The sequence below is a fragment of the Odocoileus virginianus genome, chromosome 4, assembly GCF_023699985.2.
Source record: "Odocoileus virginianus isolate 20LAN1187 ecotype Illinois chromosome 4, Ovbor_1.2, whole genome shotgun sequence".
Lineage (NCBI taxonomy): Eukaryota > Metazoa > Chordata > Mammalia > Artiodactyla > Cervidae > Odocoileus > Odocoileus virginianus.
In genome coordinates, this window is record NC_069677.1 from 71,038,992 (window position 1) to 71,058,290 (window position 19,299).

The 19,299-nt window shown below is 42.9% G+C and overlaps 2 protein-coding genes across 6 annotated transcripts in view; one reads left to right on the forward strand and one right to left on the reverse strand.

Annotated features, from left to right (window-relative positions):
* Window positions 1-10,745, forward strand: part of STAG1 (STAG1 cohesin complex component) — a 505,242-nt gene extending 494,497 nt beyond the window's left edge. For all 5 annotated transcript variants that reach the window (XM_070466701.1, XM_070466702.1, XM_070466703.1 and 2 more), the window contains 5 exons: window positions 3,937-4,111; window positions 6,011-6,121; window positions 6,651-6,765; window positions 8,549-8,629; window positions 8,717-10,745. In XM_070466701.1, the coding sequence (XP_070322802.1) occupies window positions 3,937-4,111; window positions 6,011-6,121; window positions 6,651-6,765; window positions 8,549-8,629; window positions 8,717-8,740 (506 nt within the window). In that variant the 3' untranslated portion in view covers window positions 8,741-10,745. The remainder of the gene's footprint in view (window positions 1-3,936; window positions 4,112-6,010; window positions 6,122-6,650; window positions 6,766-8,548; window positions 8,630-8,716) is intronic.
* A 4,856-nt stretch (window positions 10,746-15,601) lies between these two features.
* The window catches only part of PCCB (propionyl-CoA carboxylase subunit beta), a 96,730-nt gene continuing 93,032 nt past the window's right edge, over window positions 15,602-19,299 (reverse strand). Inside the window, exons 11-15 of the mRNA XM_020909592.2 lie at window positions 18,771-18,878; window positions 18,464-18,564; window positions 17,947-18,045; window positions 16,925-17,024; window positions 15,602-15,913 (exon numbers count right to left, since the gene is read on the reverse strand). Coding sequence (XP_020765251.1) covers window positions 15,792-15,913; window positions 16,925-17,024; window positions 17,947-18,045; window positions 18,464-18,564; window positions 18,771-18,878 — 530 coding nt within the window. The 3' untranslated portion in view covers window positions 15,602-15,791. The remainder of the gene's footprint in view (window positions 15,914-16,924; window positions 17,025-17,946; window positions 18,046-18,463; window positions 18,565-18,770; window positions 18,879-19,299) is intronic.

Sequence of the window (19,299 nt, forward strand, 5' to 3'; positions counted from 1 at the left end):
AGTGTACTTCTATCACTTAATCATTTATTTGACCAATGTTTGTAAAGCACTTAGGTCAGTTCCTGGCACATAATGAATGCTGTATAGATGTCTCATAAATCAGTTCTGAGTTCAGCACTATTACCCAGATTTTACAGAGAAGAAACAAAGGGCTAGAGAATTTAGATACCCACTTATCTACACACTAATGGAGAGTTAGTCACTAGTGTGCTAAGGACAGAGAGGTCTATGTGGGCCAGATAATCCAGTTTGGTAACCATTTAATTGCAAAAAAAGAAAATCTTTCTCCGTATCAGTTTCAGATTTACCAAGTGACTAAGGTAGGTTAGGTGTCCAGAACCCTTAGGCAATAGGGTTTCATCAGTTTGGGATGAAGATGAGAGAGCTTTGCAAGAAATGTTTTCATTGAGGAATCTTGAGGGGTTGGGAGGATCTCTTCAAGAAGAATAAATTCTACCTGAAGTTATACTTTTATTCAGTAAGTTTTTACCAAGCACCATCACGTGAAGAGGAACTAAAAAGCCTCTTGATAAAAGTGAAAGAGGAGAGTGAAAATGTTGGCTTAAAGCTCAACATTCAGAAAACTAAGATCATGGCATCCGGTCCCATCACTTCATGGCAAATAGATGGGGAAACAGTGGAAACAAGAGTCAGACTATTTTTTGGGCTCCAAAATCACTGCAGATGGTGACTGCAGCCATGAATTTAAAAGACACTTGCTCCTTGGAAGAAAAGTTATGACCAACCTAGACAGCATATTAAAAAGCAGAGACATTACTTTGCCAACAAAGGTCCATCTAGTCAAGGCTATGGTTTTTCCAGTAGCCAAGTATGGATGTGAGAGTTGGACTAAAAAGAAAGCTGAGCACCAAAGAATTGATGCTTTTGAACTGTGATATTGGAGAAGTTGCTTGAGAGTCCCTTGGACAGCAAGGAGATCCAACCAGTCCATCCTAAAGGAGATCAGTCCTGGGTGTTCATTGGAAGGACTGATGCTGAAGCTGAAACTCCAATACTTTGGCCACCTCATGCGAAGAGTTGACTCATTGAAAAAGACCCTGATGCTGGGAGGGATTGGGGGCAGGAGGAGAAGGGGATGACAGAGGATGAGATGCCTGGATGGCATCACCGACTCAATGGACATGAGTTTGAGTAAACTCCGGGAGTTGGTGTTGGACAGGGAGGCCTGGTGTGCTGCGATTCATGGGGTCGCAAAGAGTCGGACACGACTGAGCGACTGAACTGAACTGAACTGACTGATCCTAAGAACTGTGCTAGATGCTGGGGATTTGGTATTAAAAAAGAGTTCATACTACAGAAAGGGAGACAGAAGCAGGCAGTTTCAGTTCAGAATGGTGAGTGCTCTGATGGGCCAAAAAGGTTCTCTGGAAACATACAGGGAGTGACCAAACTCTTAATGGATCCGGGAAGATGTTTTTGGAGATGACATGTAGTAGAAAGCTGAAAGATGGTTCAGTTCAGTCACTCAGTTGTGTCCGACTCTTTGCAACCCCATGAACCACAGCACACCAGTCCTCCCTGTCCATCACCAACTCCCGGAGTCCACCCAAACCCATGTCCACTGAGTCAGTGGTGCCATCCAACCATCTCATCCTCTGTCGTCCCCTTCTCCTCCTGCCCTCAATCTTTCCCAGCATCAGGGTCTTTCAAATGAGTCAGTTCGTCACATCAGGTGGCCAAAGTATTGGTTTCAGCTTCAGCATCAGTCCTTCCAATGAACACCCAGGACTGATCTCCTTTAGGATGGACTGGTTGGATCTTCTTGCAGTCCAAGGGACTCTCAAGAGTCTTCTCCAACACCACAGTTCAAAAGCATCAATTCTTCTGCACTCAGCTTTCTTTATAGTCCAACTTTTACATCCATACATGACCACTGGAAAAACCATAGCCTTGACTAGACGGACCTTTGTGGACTGAGTGATATCTCTGCTTTTTAATATGCTGTCTAGGTTGGTCATAACTTTTCTTCCAAGGAGTAAGCGTCTTTAAATCTCATGGCTGCAGTCACCATCTGCAGTGATTTTGGAGCCCAGAAAAACATAAGTCAGCTACTGTTTCCACTGTTTCCCATCTATTTGCCATGAAATGATGGGACCAGATGCCATGATCTTAGTTTTCTGAATGTTGAGCTTTAAGCCAACTTTTTCACTCTCCTCTTTCATTTTCATCATGAAGCTTTTTATTTAGTTCCTCTTCACTTTCTGCCATAAGGGTGGTGTCATCTGCATATCTGAGGTTATTGGTATTTCTCACAGCAATCTTGATTCCAGCTTGTGCTTCCTCCAGCCCAACGTTTCTCATGATGTACTCTGCATATAAGTTAAATAAGCAGAGTGACAATATACAGCCTTGATGTACTCCTTTTCCTATCTGGAACCAGTCTGTTGTTCCATGTCCAGTTCTAACTGTTGCTTCCTGACCTGCATACAGGTTTCTCAAGAGGCAGATCAGGAAAGATGGTTTACCAAGTTAAAAAACCTAAGTGAAACCATTCCTGTGGTCATCAAATTTTAAATTCTGCAGAGAATAACAGTTTTGAATTAAATGTTGAATGAAAGTGATATGAATAAAAGATGTAATCTTGGCTGACTTAGAAGAGATTTGGTAGTGAGCTTCAGATCAGTGGAATGACCTTCACCAGATAGTAGATAGATATTTCCAGGAACAGAAAAGCTTATCTAGAACATACATGCATCTGAGAAAATTTTAGAAAAGCTGAGGCCAATAGAATGCTTGATGGCTAAAGAGAAGCCTCACGTGCACATTGTCTCTGTGACTTAATGGGGTAGGAAAACTTCATAATATATCTTGTGATTAAAATTCTTCTGACACAAGAAAATGCAGTTTACTTTGAACCAATGGGATGAGGGGGAGCAACCACCTACATGGTTGAAAATCCATATCTAACTTTACAGGCCATATACATGATTCTGCATCCGTGGATTCAGCCAACCGTGAAGCACATAGCACTGGAATACATATTTATTTTTTGAAATCCATGTTTAAATGGACCCAACAGTTCAAACTATATAGTTCAAGGATCAACTGTAATTTAGAATTTTATAGGTAGAACTTTATAATTACATGGTATTTTATTAGAATTTAGATATGCAAATGATGCTATAAATAGTGATTTAATCTGTTCAAGTCTTTATAAATGATCTTTAGAAGAAGGAAAAAATAGTTCCTGGTCTCTTGAAGAAACTTAAATCTGATTACAGAGATAGTGAATGCACATTACAGATCACTGCCAGGACAGTATATAAAATTAAGCCCTAAGTGAGCAAGAATGATTCTGTTTCCTCTAGAAGCTAAAAAAAGAATGGTAAGTGGGGGCCAAGCAGGGTGACCAGGGAAGACTTCCCTAAAGAGGTCAAAGTTAAAGGTGTGAAAACAGATCCTCAATCCAGCCCTAGAAGTATAACTTGGCAGAGAGTTACTTGCCTGGTGACCAGAGCCTAATTGTGTAATAGGACTTGCTGATTTCTCAGTGAAGCCAGACTTTCAGTGCTACTGCCTGCGGTGCCTGTAAGACCCAACAAATAGGCCCTTTATTGCTTGAGCAAAGGAAGGTTAGAGGGGTCTCTGGCTGGCTACATTCTTCCTCTCTGTGGAGGTGGAGGGACTTGAAAGAGATGATAATGTAGGATAGCTAACATTTATTTGCTGATTATATACATCACCTCGTTTAATCCTTACAATTGGGAGGGCAGTTACTGATATTCCATTTTGCATATGAGGAGGTTGAATTTTGGAAATCTAATAGCTTATAGAAAGTCAACAAGTGAGTGGTATAACTGGTATTCAAACCTATGCAGTCTACTCCAGAGCCATGCTCTTTGCAAGTGTGCTGTAACTTCTACCAGAGTTCGTTCCACCCATTGACATTCTGTGACTCCGACTGGAATTTTACAGATGAAAGCCTGGATAATACGTGGCTGAACAGGACTGACACCATGATTCAGACTCCCGGCCCCCTGCCCGCACCGCAGCTCACTTCCACCGTCCTGCGAGAGAACAGCCGGCCCGTGGGGGAACAGCTCCAGGAGCCTGAGTCTGAACACGGCCCCGAGCCCGACTTCCTACACAAGTGAGTAGTAGAAAGTGGTTCTCTTGGCATAAACCTTCAACTGTTAAAGTCAGAAGAATTATTTCCTCCAAGCATATTCTTTTCTCAATTCATGAGAGAACAAAACCACCAAGAGATTAAATAACTTATATTATAAGATATATAATATCTTCTAAAGTGGTGATAAATTCTGAGAATAGTTGCTCTTTCTGTCAAAGAGAATCAAGCTCTTACCTTTTCCCACACCAGAGATTAAAGTGTTTTCTGGTACCATGGCTCTGCAAATCACAGAAAAGTCAGGGTGATGGCATGACTTTTGCTGTGAAAACCTTAACTTGTTCTTTGTTATTTTTCCATTCAAATTTGAGAGTCTCTAAGCTCCACTTGTGTTTCTATTCATTTAGAGTAATTCTGTGTTATTCTGATGGATAAAAGAATTCTCACTCGAACTCGACAAACTTAGCAGGTTGGAAAGAGGAAGGTTAGAAGTGTTAGAAGTATTCAGATCTTGGGTTTTCATAAGGAATCTTTTCTCTGAAGATCTGCCGTCTTCAAAGCTGAAAGGATAATTATTGTCAGCTCCTGCATAACTGAGCAGTCTTAGAGGGGAGTTTGCCTTTTGACCAACATTCCTACTTCACTTCCTTGGGCAGTGGGGAAGTCTTTTATTTGAGCAGCCCGCCTTGCCTTCCTGACTTTATACCATGTCAGGCCCTCCTGGCTGTGGCCTGTCTTCTTTTTCCTGCTATAGTTTTATAGGTTGAATCAAGGTGGTAGCTTCACATGATACAAAGACAGCTGCTTTGAGAGAACTTCATGTGGCAGATTATAGCAACTAAAAAGTCATCCCATCCAAGTTTGCATCCTATGAAATTCTCAAGAAGCATATGTATGCAAGTGTCCATGTTTCAGGAAGGATAGAGTGCAGGTGAAGATTTGGCCCAGCATGTACCTGACTCCAAACTTCCTCAGAAGGAATGAGAAAAAATGCAGTCTACCCTTCCTTGTTCGACTCTGGAGAGCTCTGAGCCACCAAGCCAGCATCATTCCTGTCCCTTAGGGCACTGAGTGTCCAGCTAGGAACACCTGTAAGTAGTGTAGCAGCTGGATACGGGAGTCTGAGAAGCATTCTTGTTTAGTAGGGATTTGGGGAATTAAGCTGATAATTTAGGCACCTAATAGGGGAGGAAAAAGTTTTCCTCAACCCGTGTAGAGCCCCTGTCTGGGTCTAAAAATTAAACTGACAAAGACAGATTAACAGGAGAAAAGTATACAAATGTTATTAAATTTTTACATGTACAGGGGAGCCTTCACAAGAGAAGGAAGACCTGAAGAAGTAACCAGAGTAGGAAGCTTTTAAGCCTTTTGGACAAAGAAACAATGCATTTGTAAAGAAATGACAAGACACATGAGTTTGGACTAGGAGTGGTCCCACCAGGGCTAGGTAGTCCTCGTCTTCCTTAACCAGGAAGAATGAGCATTTGTTTAGCGAGGTTTGTTTGCAGGTTCCTCTGGTTCCATCTCTGGGCTCATCAGAGTCTGTCTCCAGTAAAAGGATAATTTATTTCCTACCCTTTTAGGATGAAAAGGAGAACTTTTTTGTATTTTGCTGCTTAATTGCCTTCAGCTCAAAATAATTTGTCTCAAAGAGGCATATTTGGGGATGACATATTCCGATTGCCTTCACACCTAACAACTAGCTGCCACAGCCAACTGCTCTTGGGGACTTAGGGATCTCCAGCTTACTACCATTTCTGCCAAAACAGGTCCTTTGATGGTCTCAACCTTGACCCTGGAATATATCTAGCAAACTCCCCTTACATGGGGATGAGACCAACCAACTGTGCCTTCTTAGCATGGGACTGATTATCTAAACCCCTCTTGTGCTGCCACAAAATGAATAACACTACCCTCTCTTAGTCCTCAGATGCAGATCTCTTGGTTAGGCCAGCCGAAATTAGAAGACTTAAATCGGAAGGACAGAACAGGAATGAACTACATGAAAGTGAGAACTGGAGTAAGGCATGCCGTGTAAGTGTTCCGTCAAGTGCCATAAGAACAGGAGGACTGTGTGATGATGGTCATTTTGTGTCATGACTTGGGTTTCTCTGAAGTTTAGTCTTAGGAGTTAAAATCATAATTCAAATATGCTATGCAGCGTAGAATAAGAATGGAGGGCATGGGCTCTGAATGCATTCAGCATTTAAATCCTAGTGCTGTCCCTTATCAGCTGTGTGATCTTGGGTAAGCTCTAAAACCTCTGTGCCTCCAGTTCCTCATTTGTAAATTTGGGATAATGTACTAATCACTTAGAGTTCTGTGGGAATTTGTGTACATAGTTAGCTAGTAATATGGTTATTGCATTTAACTTCCTTCTGAGATGAGATCTTGAGTGAACCAAATGAATGATCCTTAATTACCTGAGTTCAATAGCATAATTTGTGCAATCTATTGGTTGCAACTGGAAGGTGCTTTAACTGGTTCGCAAACCCAATATAAGAGTCAGGATTCCAGGTTCTATGAGTCTGAACAGCTTTCTGACTGTATCTTTTCGTATCAGTCGGGGTCTCATGGAGGAAGATGCTGAGCCCATCTTTGAAGATGTGATGATGTCATCCCGGAGCCAGTTAGAAGATATGAACGAAGAATTTGAAGACACCATGGTTATTGACCTCGTAAGGAAGTTCAATACATTTTTTTCTGTTAAAATATGTGAAAGCGTTGGTGTAAGATGATGCTCTTGTTTTAAGAACCCTGTGAGGGACAAGAGGAGGTAACATTGACCATCAGTGGGTATGGCATTTGGATGAGCTTGTGTTTTTTAAACCTGCTTTCAAAGCAAGTCAGATTTTGAATTCTGGCAATAATAGGAACTGGCTCCTTATTACATTCATGAAAAATAGCTTTCCTAGATCTGTCTTTCAGTGCAGCATGTGCATCTGGCCTCTCGTACTTTAAACTGGAGTCTGACTACATAACATAGCAATCAATTGCAGAATATGGACCTTACTGTTCAGTACAGAGAGACATGTTTAAAATAAGGAAATCTGAATATGGATTTAATATAGGTATACTAAGAAATTATTAACTTTGTCAGAAATACATGGTGGTTATGTTCTTTTAAAAAGAGATCTGTTAAGAGACACACTGAAGTTGTCAGAAGTGAAATGACATGAGGGGAAAAAAAAACAGGCGATTCAATGAAACAAGATTGGCCAAGTGTTTGAAAATTGTTGAAGCTGGGTGATAGGTGCACAGGGCTTCATCATACTGCTTCCTCTGTGTATTAATTTGCTAGACTGCCATACAAATACACCACTGACTGGGTGGCTTGACAAATTTATTTTCTCACAGTTCTGGAGGCTAGAAGTCTGAGAGCAAGGTGTCAGCAACGTTGATTTCATTCTGAGACCTTTCTCCTTGACTTGTAGATGGGCATCTTCTCCTTTGGCTTCACATGATGTTTCCTCTGTGTGTCTCCTCTTATAAGAACATAGATCACATTGAATTAGAACCCACCCATCTGATCTCTGGGCTTCACTGGTAGTTCATTTGGTAAAGAATCTGCATGCCGTGCAAGAGACCAGGGTTTAATCCCCTGGAAAAGGAAATGGCAAACCACTCCAGTAGCTTTGCCTGGAAAATCCCATGGACAGAGACACCTGGTGGGCTGCAGACTGTGATGCAGAGGGTGAAGAGTCTGCCTGCAATGTGGGAGACCCAGGTTCAATCCCTGGGTCAGGAAGATCCCCTGGAGAAGGAAATGGCAATCCATTCCAGTATTCTTGCCTGGAGAATCCCCATGGACAGAGGAGACTGGCAGGCTACAGTCCACAGTGTCCCAAAGAGTCAGATGCAACTGAGCAATTTCATGTTCACGTTCATATGATCTCCTACCTTACTCACCTCTTTTTTTAAACACCCTATCTCCAAATACAGTCAAATCCTGTGGTCTAGGGGTTAGCAGTTAAATATATTAATTTGAGGGGCATAATTTAGCTCATAACAGTATGCTTTATGTGTTTTGAATTTTACATAATGAAAAGGTTTGGTAAGAAATATGAATGAGACATATCCGGTCTATAACCTCCTTCAACCCACGCATCAGTAGCTCTCCATCTACCTACTTTGGGTAGGGAATTTAATGAAGTTTTGTCACCTACTGTTTGATCAATATTATAATTATTCCATGATTGAAATTTGTGTTGTTTATAGGCCCCCAAATTACATGCTTTTATACATTCATTATAATTTGAAAGCATTTTTTAAAAAATTAAGTGATAAAAGCCAAAGTTAGATTTTTCTTTGATGTATGCTCCTGTAAGTCAGACTCTTTTCCTTTCAAAGTGACACTTAACAGTTATTTATATTAACGATACCATAGAAATATTAGCTGATTATCAGTGTTTGTCTTCATGTATCTCGGGGAAAAAATTAAGTATCCGTTTCTCTTTCCAGCCCCCGTCAAGAAATCGGCGAGAGAGAGCCGAGTTGAGGCCAGATTTCTTTGATTCTGCAGCTATCATAGAAGACGATTCAGTAAATGTTAAATTATTACTGTTCTTTCTTGTGTTTTCTGGGTCTTGTTTATGCATGAAGTTAATAATTGTGTTTCATTTTTTCTAGGGATTTGGAATGCCTATGTTCTGAAGTCTGAAGAAAATTTACAAATCTGGAACTCTATTATTTAGAGCTAGAGGCCTATATACTGTGATAGCTTGTATGGGGAAAAAAACACTTTTGATGTGATCTGATTTGTTTTTTAATCAAATGATTAAGGTCGATCCCTTTTTGCAGTGACAGAAGAGGAGCATGTAAATTACCCAAGGGAATGTTCGTGAATGTCACCTCAGAAAGACTGACCTGAAAAATCATTTGTGTCCTATTATTGGACTTATCCCAGTACAGATGTGTGTGTTTTTCTGGAGGGAGGAAGAAATTTTAAATTTTTAAAACAGCTGTCAAGATAAACACTGTAATACACCTGTTTTATGAAAACTCAGCATTGAGTAAAAAAAAATATTTTTAACTTTATTTTCCTGTTGTACAATTTAAAAACCGTTTTAACATTTTGCCTTTTTATGTTTTAAAAGCTAACCATTTTTATTAAACCTATGAGTAAGCAGCTCACCCTAATTGCCGAAGAGTGTTTTTGGAGCTCACTGGATTTGGTTGACCATGTGGAATACAGGAATATGGAGGAGCAGAATATTGACAAGCTATGATGAAATTCTGACAGTGCATCTCTGCCAAAATCCACACACCCTCTGTGGACATGGATGTGAATTCCCAGATTTTATATACTCTTGAATAAAAAGGTTTATTTTTATTTATAAGGGGGCATAAAATAAGAAATGTCCATGCAGCCATTTTTCCAACAGATGCTGTACACCATTCATTTTATATAGAATAGGGAGATTCAAATACAGTACATTTTCTATTGGTATTTGTTCTGTGCATTTTTAGCAACTTCTACCAGCAAATAAAGTATTCTCAGTAAAACAAAAATGGTTCTCAAGTTATCAGTTTGCTGTTTTTACCACTTATTTCATGCCCTGCCAAATTCAAGTTACATGGACTTCCATTTTCTTAAAAAGATAATCATGAACTCCTTTGCCATTCAAACGTAATTTTAAGTGTAACATAACCATGTCTACTTCCCATGCACTTAATACCCTTATGCACTAATTTTGTGAATTAAGTTTACCAATTATAGAAGTATGTGCTGCATAGAAGTCTGTGCTTAGAGGGTGAAGTTCTTAAGCTTACCTTGAAATACAGCTACATTTCAGTGTTAAATGTGCATATTAAGGATAATTCTTTGGGGGAAAGAAATTACAAATCTTCAGGACAGCCTTCGATGGTATAGAGTTACATACTGCTTAGAATTTTATGACTTGCTGCTACTATTATTTTTAAAAGCCCACTTAGTTTCTTCCTTTCTGATTTTAAAAGTAAGCCTCAGAATTTGCAAACCAATCCACCACAGCTGTTTCCCGGCTGGTTTTTAAAGTAGCTGCAGCAGAATGATGAGGCTTTGCTTTCCCTTTTTACCAAAAAAAAAAAAAAAGCGTTTTTTAAAAAACAAATCTGTGCAGCCAGTGACTATGTGGGAAAACAAAATGGGTTATTTTATTCATCCTTTTAGTAAACAAACTTCTCAACATTTGTACAGTTCTGAAAATAAACTTGGTCACCAAAAATGTTTTATCTGATAATTTAGCAATTCCTGGGCTCCATTTAGGGGGGCTAGGGTATTGCTTTCTTCCAGAAATATGGATTTCACTGGATGTGAAGGGGCAGGGATGACTGGACTGTCCACCATACCAGCCCTGCCCCTGTGGCTCTGGCTGGGGAGCAGGCTGGGAAGTGCCCTGGCACCTGCACAGATTGGTCCTTTGCTGGACAGTTTCATGTGGAAAAACCAATGCCGACGTAGAATCGTAGACAACCACATGACAGAAAAGGCTTAGTATCTACTCCAATGGGTTTCCAGTTTAGTTTGAAGTCAATCGAATTTTTGTATTTTCAGTGTCTCCTTGATTGGTTTTGCTAGTAATTCTGTAAATTGTACATTTGCAATATGAGGTTTTTTTCCTTTTGTACAATTTGAAACTGATGCTTCACCTTTCCTTTAATAAACTATTCAAAATCAGGCTTGTGGTAGTCATCCTATTGTTCCTATTAGGTAAAGCTTGAAAGAGGTGATTTCTCGTCCTGTTCAACAGAATGATGAAGCTTTCCTTTTTTTTTTTTTAACCAAGAACTGAGAATTTGTTCTTTAGGATAATTTGTTAAAACAACAGCAAATCACCCTATCAGTGAGGCTTTACTTTTTTAAGCAAGTAGAATTTTAGGACTAGCTCATCAGTTTTCCTTCATCCATTGAATTTCCTTGGAGAGAGGGAAAGACTGGTTAGACCAAGTGGGCATTCAAGAGGAAGTCTCTTGTGGGCTGAGTGTTGGAGGAGGCATTCATGGATTATCATCAACTGGTCTGAAGCCTAGTACCTTCCTCCACCTGAGATATAGACCCAGCACTTATGCACGATCATGCCCTTTAAAGACCACTTGTGCTCTACATGGCTGCCAAAGTGAAGGTTTTTCTTGACACTGCTGCCAGATGTCACTGCACAAAATCATGTCCTACAGTTTACAGGCCCCACCATGTTCTCCGAGCTGTGTTCATTAGATTAGATGGCCTGAGATGTTTATGAGAAGAAGCAGGAATGCAGGGGATAAATGGGCAGCGGGGACTCTTGGGCAGCCAAAGACGGATGGTGAGGCTCTAGCAGCTCATCTTGAAGGTTTGTGCTTATGAGCTTAGACCAGGGCTTTACCCAGGTGCAATTCTACCCTGGCTGTGACTGTTGGCCCTGCTCTCAGAAAAGAATCAATCAAACAAGGAGCAGGATCTTCATGGGAAGCAAAGGCTTAGTGCCTGTTCAGGTTCTTCATAGCAGACCAAACTCAGGTAAGGTTCCATCCCTGCCCTCCTAAGTGCCTTGCTCTGCAGAGATCAGGATAGCTTTCTACTCCCAAGGACACACAAATTATCACAAAGACAGTAGGGACATGGGAAGTACCTACCTACTAAATAGACTCAAGTCCTCTGGTGACAAGATTCAGCATTTTCCTCTTAAACAAGACCACAGTTGGGAAAGGCATGCCTAAACACCAGCCCATGAGAACTCAATGCCACTCTGTAACCCACAGAGGGGCTGGTGTACCGGACAAAGCTGCCAAGATCTTACAGCCTCGTGTCTCCTTCACCACCAGCTTGGTTTTCAAATGGGCCAAATCCCAGACTGGCAGACTCCAGAAACTGGACTGGCCAGGCAACTTCAAGCTATTGAGCCATGCACTAGCCAACCTGTATGATTCTTCCTTTGCCGGGAGGCCTCTAAAAACCCAGGAATCTGCCACCACTCCCTTCCCAGCTCCAATAGCTTAATCTTCCTGCTGGTGGATCCCTGGCCAAACATCTCTACCCACTAGAAACTTATCGCCTAGCCTGGAAGACAAAACTATGTTTTAGGTCTAAAAAGGGAAGGAGGGTGAGGAATGCACTATAAGCTGCTTAAAAAAATACATGTTATGAGCAGAATCATCTCAATACAAGTTGAGATGAACTAATGGGAAAGTCAGGTCCTTGAGCATGAGCAGATTGGAGCTACTTGAAGCAAGACAGTATTCTCAAAACTCGCTAGAGGCAGGACAGGGACATACCAGAACCTTCTGTGTGGGCTGCACTTGAAGAGCAGGGTGCTATCCATTAGAAGTGCTAAAAATGCAACAAGATCTGGACATGGAATGAGTCTTAGCTCAGAACAAGATTTCTGGCTTAGTGGGAGGCCACAGAGATGGGTAAGAGGTGGGGGAAGACTGTTGTAGAACTCAGAACCCAACCAGAGTGGGAGATTCCCATTCTCCAACAGAGGGAAGATGCTCAAGAAAAATAACTCTAGGGGCATAAACCTATCTATCCAGAATGGTGGGGTGACTGGCAGAAAAAGTGGATGATAGTCACATGTAGGTTAAATCGAGCTTTTTAAAATGATAGAATCAAGCAGGGCTTACAGACCTTTAGAACTAAGAGTCTGGAACAAAGAAAGTCATCGGGGATTGGAGGATTCAGAATTCTTGCCTTGGAGAAGCACACCCATGCTTTAACCTTCATGATGGAATCACTTAAAATCACCATTTCTGGTATAACTTAATAGTTTACATACTCAGAAAAACAGAGTCAACAAGGGTGGGGGGAAAAACTCTATAAAGTGATCTACAAACATAAAGGACTGATTCTTCAAAAATGATAGCCACCCAAGTTACTAATCCAAAGAACCATGTACCTTCTGTTTAGAAACAATTACAAAAAAAGTTTTGAACTTTACTTTAAAAGGTTTGATGTTGATAAAGCTGTAGTATCTCTGAAATTGGTGTTTATTGTAGGACTGAGCAAGTGAGTAAAATACCCTTAAACAACACAGGTTTCAATTGGGCAAGTCCACTTATACAGGTTTTTCAACAGTAACTACTACAGCACTACATGGCGCACAGTTGATTAAATCCTGGACGTGGAACCACAGATTGGTTCTGCATACAGGAAGAGCCAACTATGTTTTACATGGCTTCTTGACATCAGGAGGGCAGGCCCCCCTAACCCCCGCATTGTTCAAGGGTCAAGTATATACTGAGTAAGAGCCCATTTCATCCGTGTAGAAGACCTAATTATGGAATAAAAGGAAGGCAAATAACTTATATGTTAGATTAGAATTAAAAGTTTCAATATGAACTCAAAATTCAAAAACATACATAATAGATATTTTCATGTATATATGTTCCCCATATATATACACACACATACCAGGATAAATATTTCACAGTCCACTGAAAATACCTAGAAGCAATGACAACCCAGTATCAGTGTGAAAATCTAGTGTCAATGTTTGCATCTAAATTTCATCTACTAAAAGAACCATGGCTCTAAGGAAAACATAATTAACCTAATATATTGAACCTAATATAATGAACCTAATATATTATCCTATGTCAAAAAATAAGCAAGTGCACAAAAAATTACTCTAACATATCAAAAGGACTAGGAAACCAGCTTGAAAGAGCACCCCTCTGGTCGTATCAGGAAATTCTGAACATCAAAATGACTAACATTAAATCTTTAAAGAACCCATGATTGAATATATTCATTCACTAAAAACAAGCGTTTATGAAATTATGTACCAAGCACAGATTTCAGCTATGAATATATGATCCTCAATCTCAAGAAAACCTAGGGTAGGGCTTCCCTGGTAGCTCAGTGGTAAAGAATCCTCCTGCCAATGCAGGAGACACGGGTTCGATCCCTGGTCCCGTAAGATCCCACATGCCTCAGAGCGACTAAGCCTGTGCCCCCCAACTACTGAGGCTGTGCTGAGCCCGGGAGCCGCAACTACTGTGAAACCACACGCCCGAGAGCCCGTGCCCCACACGAGAAGCCTGAGCAACGCAACTACGGAGTAGCCCCAACCTGCCTTAGAGACAAGCCCACACACCAAAAAAGACCCAGCCCAGCCAAAAATCATAAATAAAAGAAAAAAAAAGAAACCCTGGGGTGGAGAAGGTATGGGACAGGGAGAAAAATGTAACAAACGAGTATAATGTGTGCCTGGAAAATCTGACAGGGTGATAGAGAGCATAGGCTTCCCTAGTGGTTCAGACAATAACAAGTCTGCCTGCAACTGCAGGACACCCGGGTTTGATCCCTGGACTGGGAGAATAGCAACCCACTCCAGAATTCTTGCCTGGAGAATTCCTAGACAAAGGAGCCTAGCGGGATAAAGTCCATGGGGTTGCAGAGTCAGACACAACTGAACACACACACACATAGTAAGAAAAATAAACTATTTCAGGAAAACTGCTTAAAAATGAAAAAATAATTTACATGTCTAAATTGATGCTAAAAAAATTTTTTGAAGAGAAGAAAACTCCTTCCTTCCTTATGGATAAAATGATAGGATCAGAAATACAGTATTTTATAACCAACACAGAACAGCTGATTGAGGCAAGAATCATACTACAAGTACTAGACAAAAGTGTGCTGATAGGCTTACAAAATGCCCTCGTTACTAATTACAAAGAGAAAATTACAAAGGCTGTCATCTTTGTAGCTGTCACCTTAACCAAGTGATCAGATTCAATTTCATCAATAATGGGAAAAAACTAACATGTGCTTCCTAATGTAATATAAGAAAAGAACACTCTTGTGTATTATTCTTACCTGAATCTAAATGTCTGTAAACAATCAGACAGACCCAAACTGAGCGACTGTCTACAAAATATTTGACAAACATGCTTCAAAAATGTCAATCTCATTAAAGACCATGTAAGACAATGAGCCTGTTTCATAGGAAATAAACACTGAAATCTGGAGAGACAAAGGGTTATGATTCTGCAACTTACTCTCAAATAGGTCAATAAAAACAGTAATTACACATTTATGTAGGAGATGAAGCAAATGTAGAAAGTGTGAAGAACTGGAGAAACTAGGTAAAGAGTATACACCTCTTGCCACATTTCCACAGGTTTGAAATTTTCCAAAAAACTTTTTTAAAATCTGAGAACACATTTCTGGAAAGAAGTTAATATAAGGTAAGCAATTACTATATAGTATATGCTTCCTAGGCATCTATTCTGATAGACACACACATGTATACAACACAATTATAAATACTTTTAATCCTAAACATTTCCTGAAGGAAACAGAAGGATAGTATACATCATTTAAATATCATTTATAAGTAAGAAAACTGAAGCCTAAGCAGATAAGTAGTTCACTCTAAAGGCTTATTATCTCACCTTCAGAGAAAAAAATAATTCTTAGGGAAAGAAAGGAAAACAATATACAGATAAGGGTCAGCTCAAAGTGATAATACTATAGTGTTTTCTTTCTAGTTTTCTTCATTTTTCAGATTTCTACCACAAAGAAAAAACAAGAAATTTAAGCTCAAAATATATCAGTTAAGATTTTTAATAAGATAATTTTACAGTAAGGCACAAATGAAATCGTTCTAGAATTTAATAAACTTAGCCATTTCAAGCAATTAATGGTATTTAGATTCCCAGATTTCATGACTGCAAAGGCAGGGGCATATACAAATGGCCAGGCAGTAATTAGCTCCTGGTTTATCTTTCCCTGATTCATTTACAATGGAATATTCGCATGTTTCCTCCAAGGGCGCTGTACCTTCTTGCTGGCCAGGACATCCAGGTCACAGCAGATTCGGGCACGTGTGGAGGAAGGCTGGATGATGTCATCCACAAACCCTGGGGAAGCACAGGAAAGGAAGCGGATCACCTGCTGCCCACCAAGCCCTCACGTGGCGCTCAGTGTGGGCACCACCTTCTGGGGCCGACAGTGTGTATGGGGCCCAGGCCGACACAAGAGGGGCTTGGTCCTGCGGACCTCCCCATGACCCCAGGAGCCCCCTGTTCCTCTGGCGGGTCCCAAACTGGCCCAGAAACACTCAGCAAGAAAAGGAAAATGTGACCCCTCTTCCACCCTGTCAAGATGGAATTTAGTAGGGAATAAAATGAAGAAAGTGCACTTTTATTTTTGAAAACTCACTACAGTCATTCGCCCCATCCTGTGCATAAGGCCGTCTTGCCACTTCACTTTGCCACTCTTCCCATTAGGAAGTGGACTGTACTTCTTCACCTGGCCTTGTAAATTGCCTTGGCCAACAAAATGTGGCAAGAGTAACATTGCAACTTCCACACCTGGGCCTCAAGGCACCTTCTTTCCCCTCTCACCTTCTTGCCGCCCTCAGGACACCCTGCAGGGCAGCGTGGACTCACCTCCCAAAGAATAAGCAACCCTGTGAAGGAGAGTCCAGCTGACAGCCAGCACCAGCCACGTGAGTGGGGCCACCACGGACTATCCAGCCCCAGTCAGGCGACTAGATGACATACTTCCATGACTGATCCAGCAGAACCACTACCCAGCTCAGCCCAGACCAAACGCTGACTCTCAAAACTATGAAGGGAAGGTGCAGGGAGGTTATTCTAGACCACTTTGTTTTGAGTAGATTTTTCACAGTACTGGGTAACTGGAACACCATGAAGAGAGATTTAGCCACTTCAGCAATGTTTTCTTGATCACAGTTACAAAGTGGCCCACACAGGCCCCTCTGCTCTTAAGTGATGACGGCTCATGGTCTAGCCAGCCCTCACCAGTCTCCAGACTCAACAGAAGGGCAAAGGTAGGCTTTTTGAAGCAAAATAAGCAGCAAGCGACCCAACAACTGAGCCAAACTGCTCTCCCCACCACAGGCCCACCTCTCACGGCTGCAGGAAAAGGGTTGGCAAACTTCTCGATGTACTCTGCCTGAGCAGCCTCCACGTTCTCGTGCCCTTTGAAGATGATCTCCACGGCACCCTGTCACGAGAGGAGTTGGTGATCGTCCTGGAGGCCCCTGGAGACCAGGGCAGGCCCCCCTCCTCTCAACATCACTGGGAGTGATTGCAAGCGTCTCGGTAAACAAAGTGTGCTGGAGAGGAGTGGCCACACCAGGTGCCTGGAGCAGCTGGCATAACCCCACGGCTGCAATGGATGCTCAGCCACGGCTCCAATGACTGGGTGGCCCAGACCAAGGCATCACTTGCCTCCCTAATTCTGTCCTAATCTCTCCAAGTGCATTTGTCCTTCTCCGAGGCCAAGATATTTGGCCCAGTTTCCACTGTTAAGAGTCAAGGTTCCCTTATCAAGGGAAGCAGAATGCTGTTACACTTTTTCATTATCCTGAGCCCTGAGCATACAACTTAATAGCCAGAGGCAGAGAAACTAAAATGCAAACATAGAAAAATGAGGACTGAGAGAGAAGCCTTCCTGTCAGCACCCCTAAAAGTCGGCTTGGGGAGGTTGGGCCTGGGAGATACCTAGTCCAACCCCGACAGCTATTTCAAAGCAGGAAAGGAGTGGTGGGTAGACGAAGCAACAGGAGGCACCCTGCCCAAAGTCAGCAGGGCCAGGACTACAGCGTGGCCTCCGTGGGCCGCAGGAGTGGCTCCGGGCCCGCTTGGCAGCTGGGGATGGGGTTGGGGAAACATCCAGTCCTCCAACAACTAGTTCAGCTGACTCAGCCCTTTCCTTTCTACTGAACCCCTGAACCCACTTGAGGCCCCTACTACCTGGGTCCATGCCGGAAGTGAAAGTGCCGGAGGGGGACTGCCAGGTCTAGACCCCTACTCCCCGGAGGCCTGGCGACCCCAGGGGCCCAGGCCTCTTCCCAACACTTCCCAGTGATGCGGGGTGAGTGGAGTCCCTGGAGCCAGAAGAAGGGAAAGCTGGAGGGTCTTACCTTTGCTCCCATGACAGCAATCTCCGCCGTGGGCCAGGCGTAGTTGGTGTCACCACAAAGGTGCTTGGAGCTCATGACATCATAGGCACCACCGTAGGCCTAGAACAGTCCCAAATGATGAATGTTAGAGCCGGAGTCAACCAGATCACATCCCTATAAGACCCCAGGAAGCCAAGTGAAATGAGGATGAAAAGCAAGAACTGGCCCTCCTGGGCTCCTGAAGGCCCAGGGGTGGGAGGCCCAGGAATACCAGGGCGCAGCCACAGGCCTTTCACAGTTCATAGTCATGGTCTTCCGGCCTTTTCCCACTGCTGCTCTCCGTTCCCAGATGAGCAGGGACTTCACTGCCAGGCGTTGTCTGCAGGACCATACACGCTGTTGCCATCCTTAAGAACTTGTTAAGGGGAGTGAGGCATAGACTCCTTCCAGCACTGCTGACCCTCTCGGCCAGACCCCCAACCCCCAGGCCCCGCCGCTGGGGGGGAGCGGGCTCCAGCCTCCAGCCTGAGCTCCTCACCTTCCTGGTGATGATCGTCACTTTGGGCACAGTGGCCTCCGCAAACGCATAGAGCAGCTTGGCGCCGTGGCGGATGATGCCCCCATACTCCTGTGCAGTGCCTGTGTCACGAGCAAGCTATTGGATCCCCACAGAATCTCCCCGGGGGCTTCCCCTCCCCACAGGGTCACCCCCAGCCAGTCCCGCCCCCAGGACACCCAGAAGATGGCACAAATCCTGGAGGGACTGTGCAAGAGGATCTCCAAATAAAGTGGGCATCTCACTGGGCAAAACCACCTCTCCTGACCCACCTCCGTCAGGGACTCACCAGGCAGGAAGCCAGGGACATCCACAAAAGTGATGAGGGGAATATTGAACGAGTCACAGAATCGGACGAAACGAGCCCCTTTCACGGAGGAATTAATGTCCAAGCATCCTAGAAAGAGAGAGACCACGTGCTGAGCTTCTAGGCCACTCCCAGTCCCACCCACACTGGGCAACCATTCAGAGCTGGTTTCTACAGGGGTACCAAAGTTTCATCATCAGAGAAACTAAAGGAGGACTTCATACTCCAAGAAAAACAGGGGAGACAGGAGAATCCACCTGGCCACTGATCAGAGGACGCAGCAGTGGCTCGGCCCTGAGGGCTGGCACCACACCCCAGCACAGATATCCAGTCTTTGTCTTGTGAACGAAGGGTAGCTGTCACCTGAGGCACAGCCTACCTCACCCCCTGGAGCCCACAGTGGGAGGCCTCATCCAAGGGCTGGTCTTATAGAGTCTTTGTAGTTGGAATTGGAATCTGCCTCCATCAACTACAGCCATGTGTTTGGGGAAACTACTTTCTGAGCCTGAGA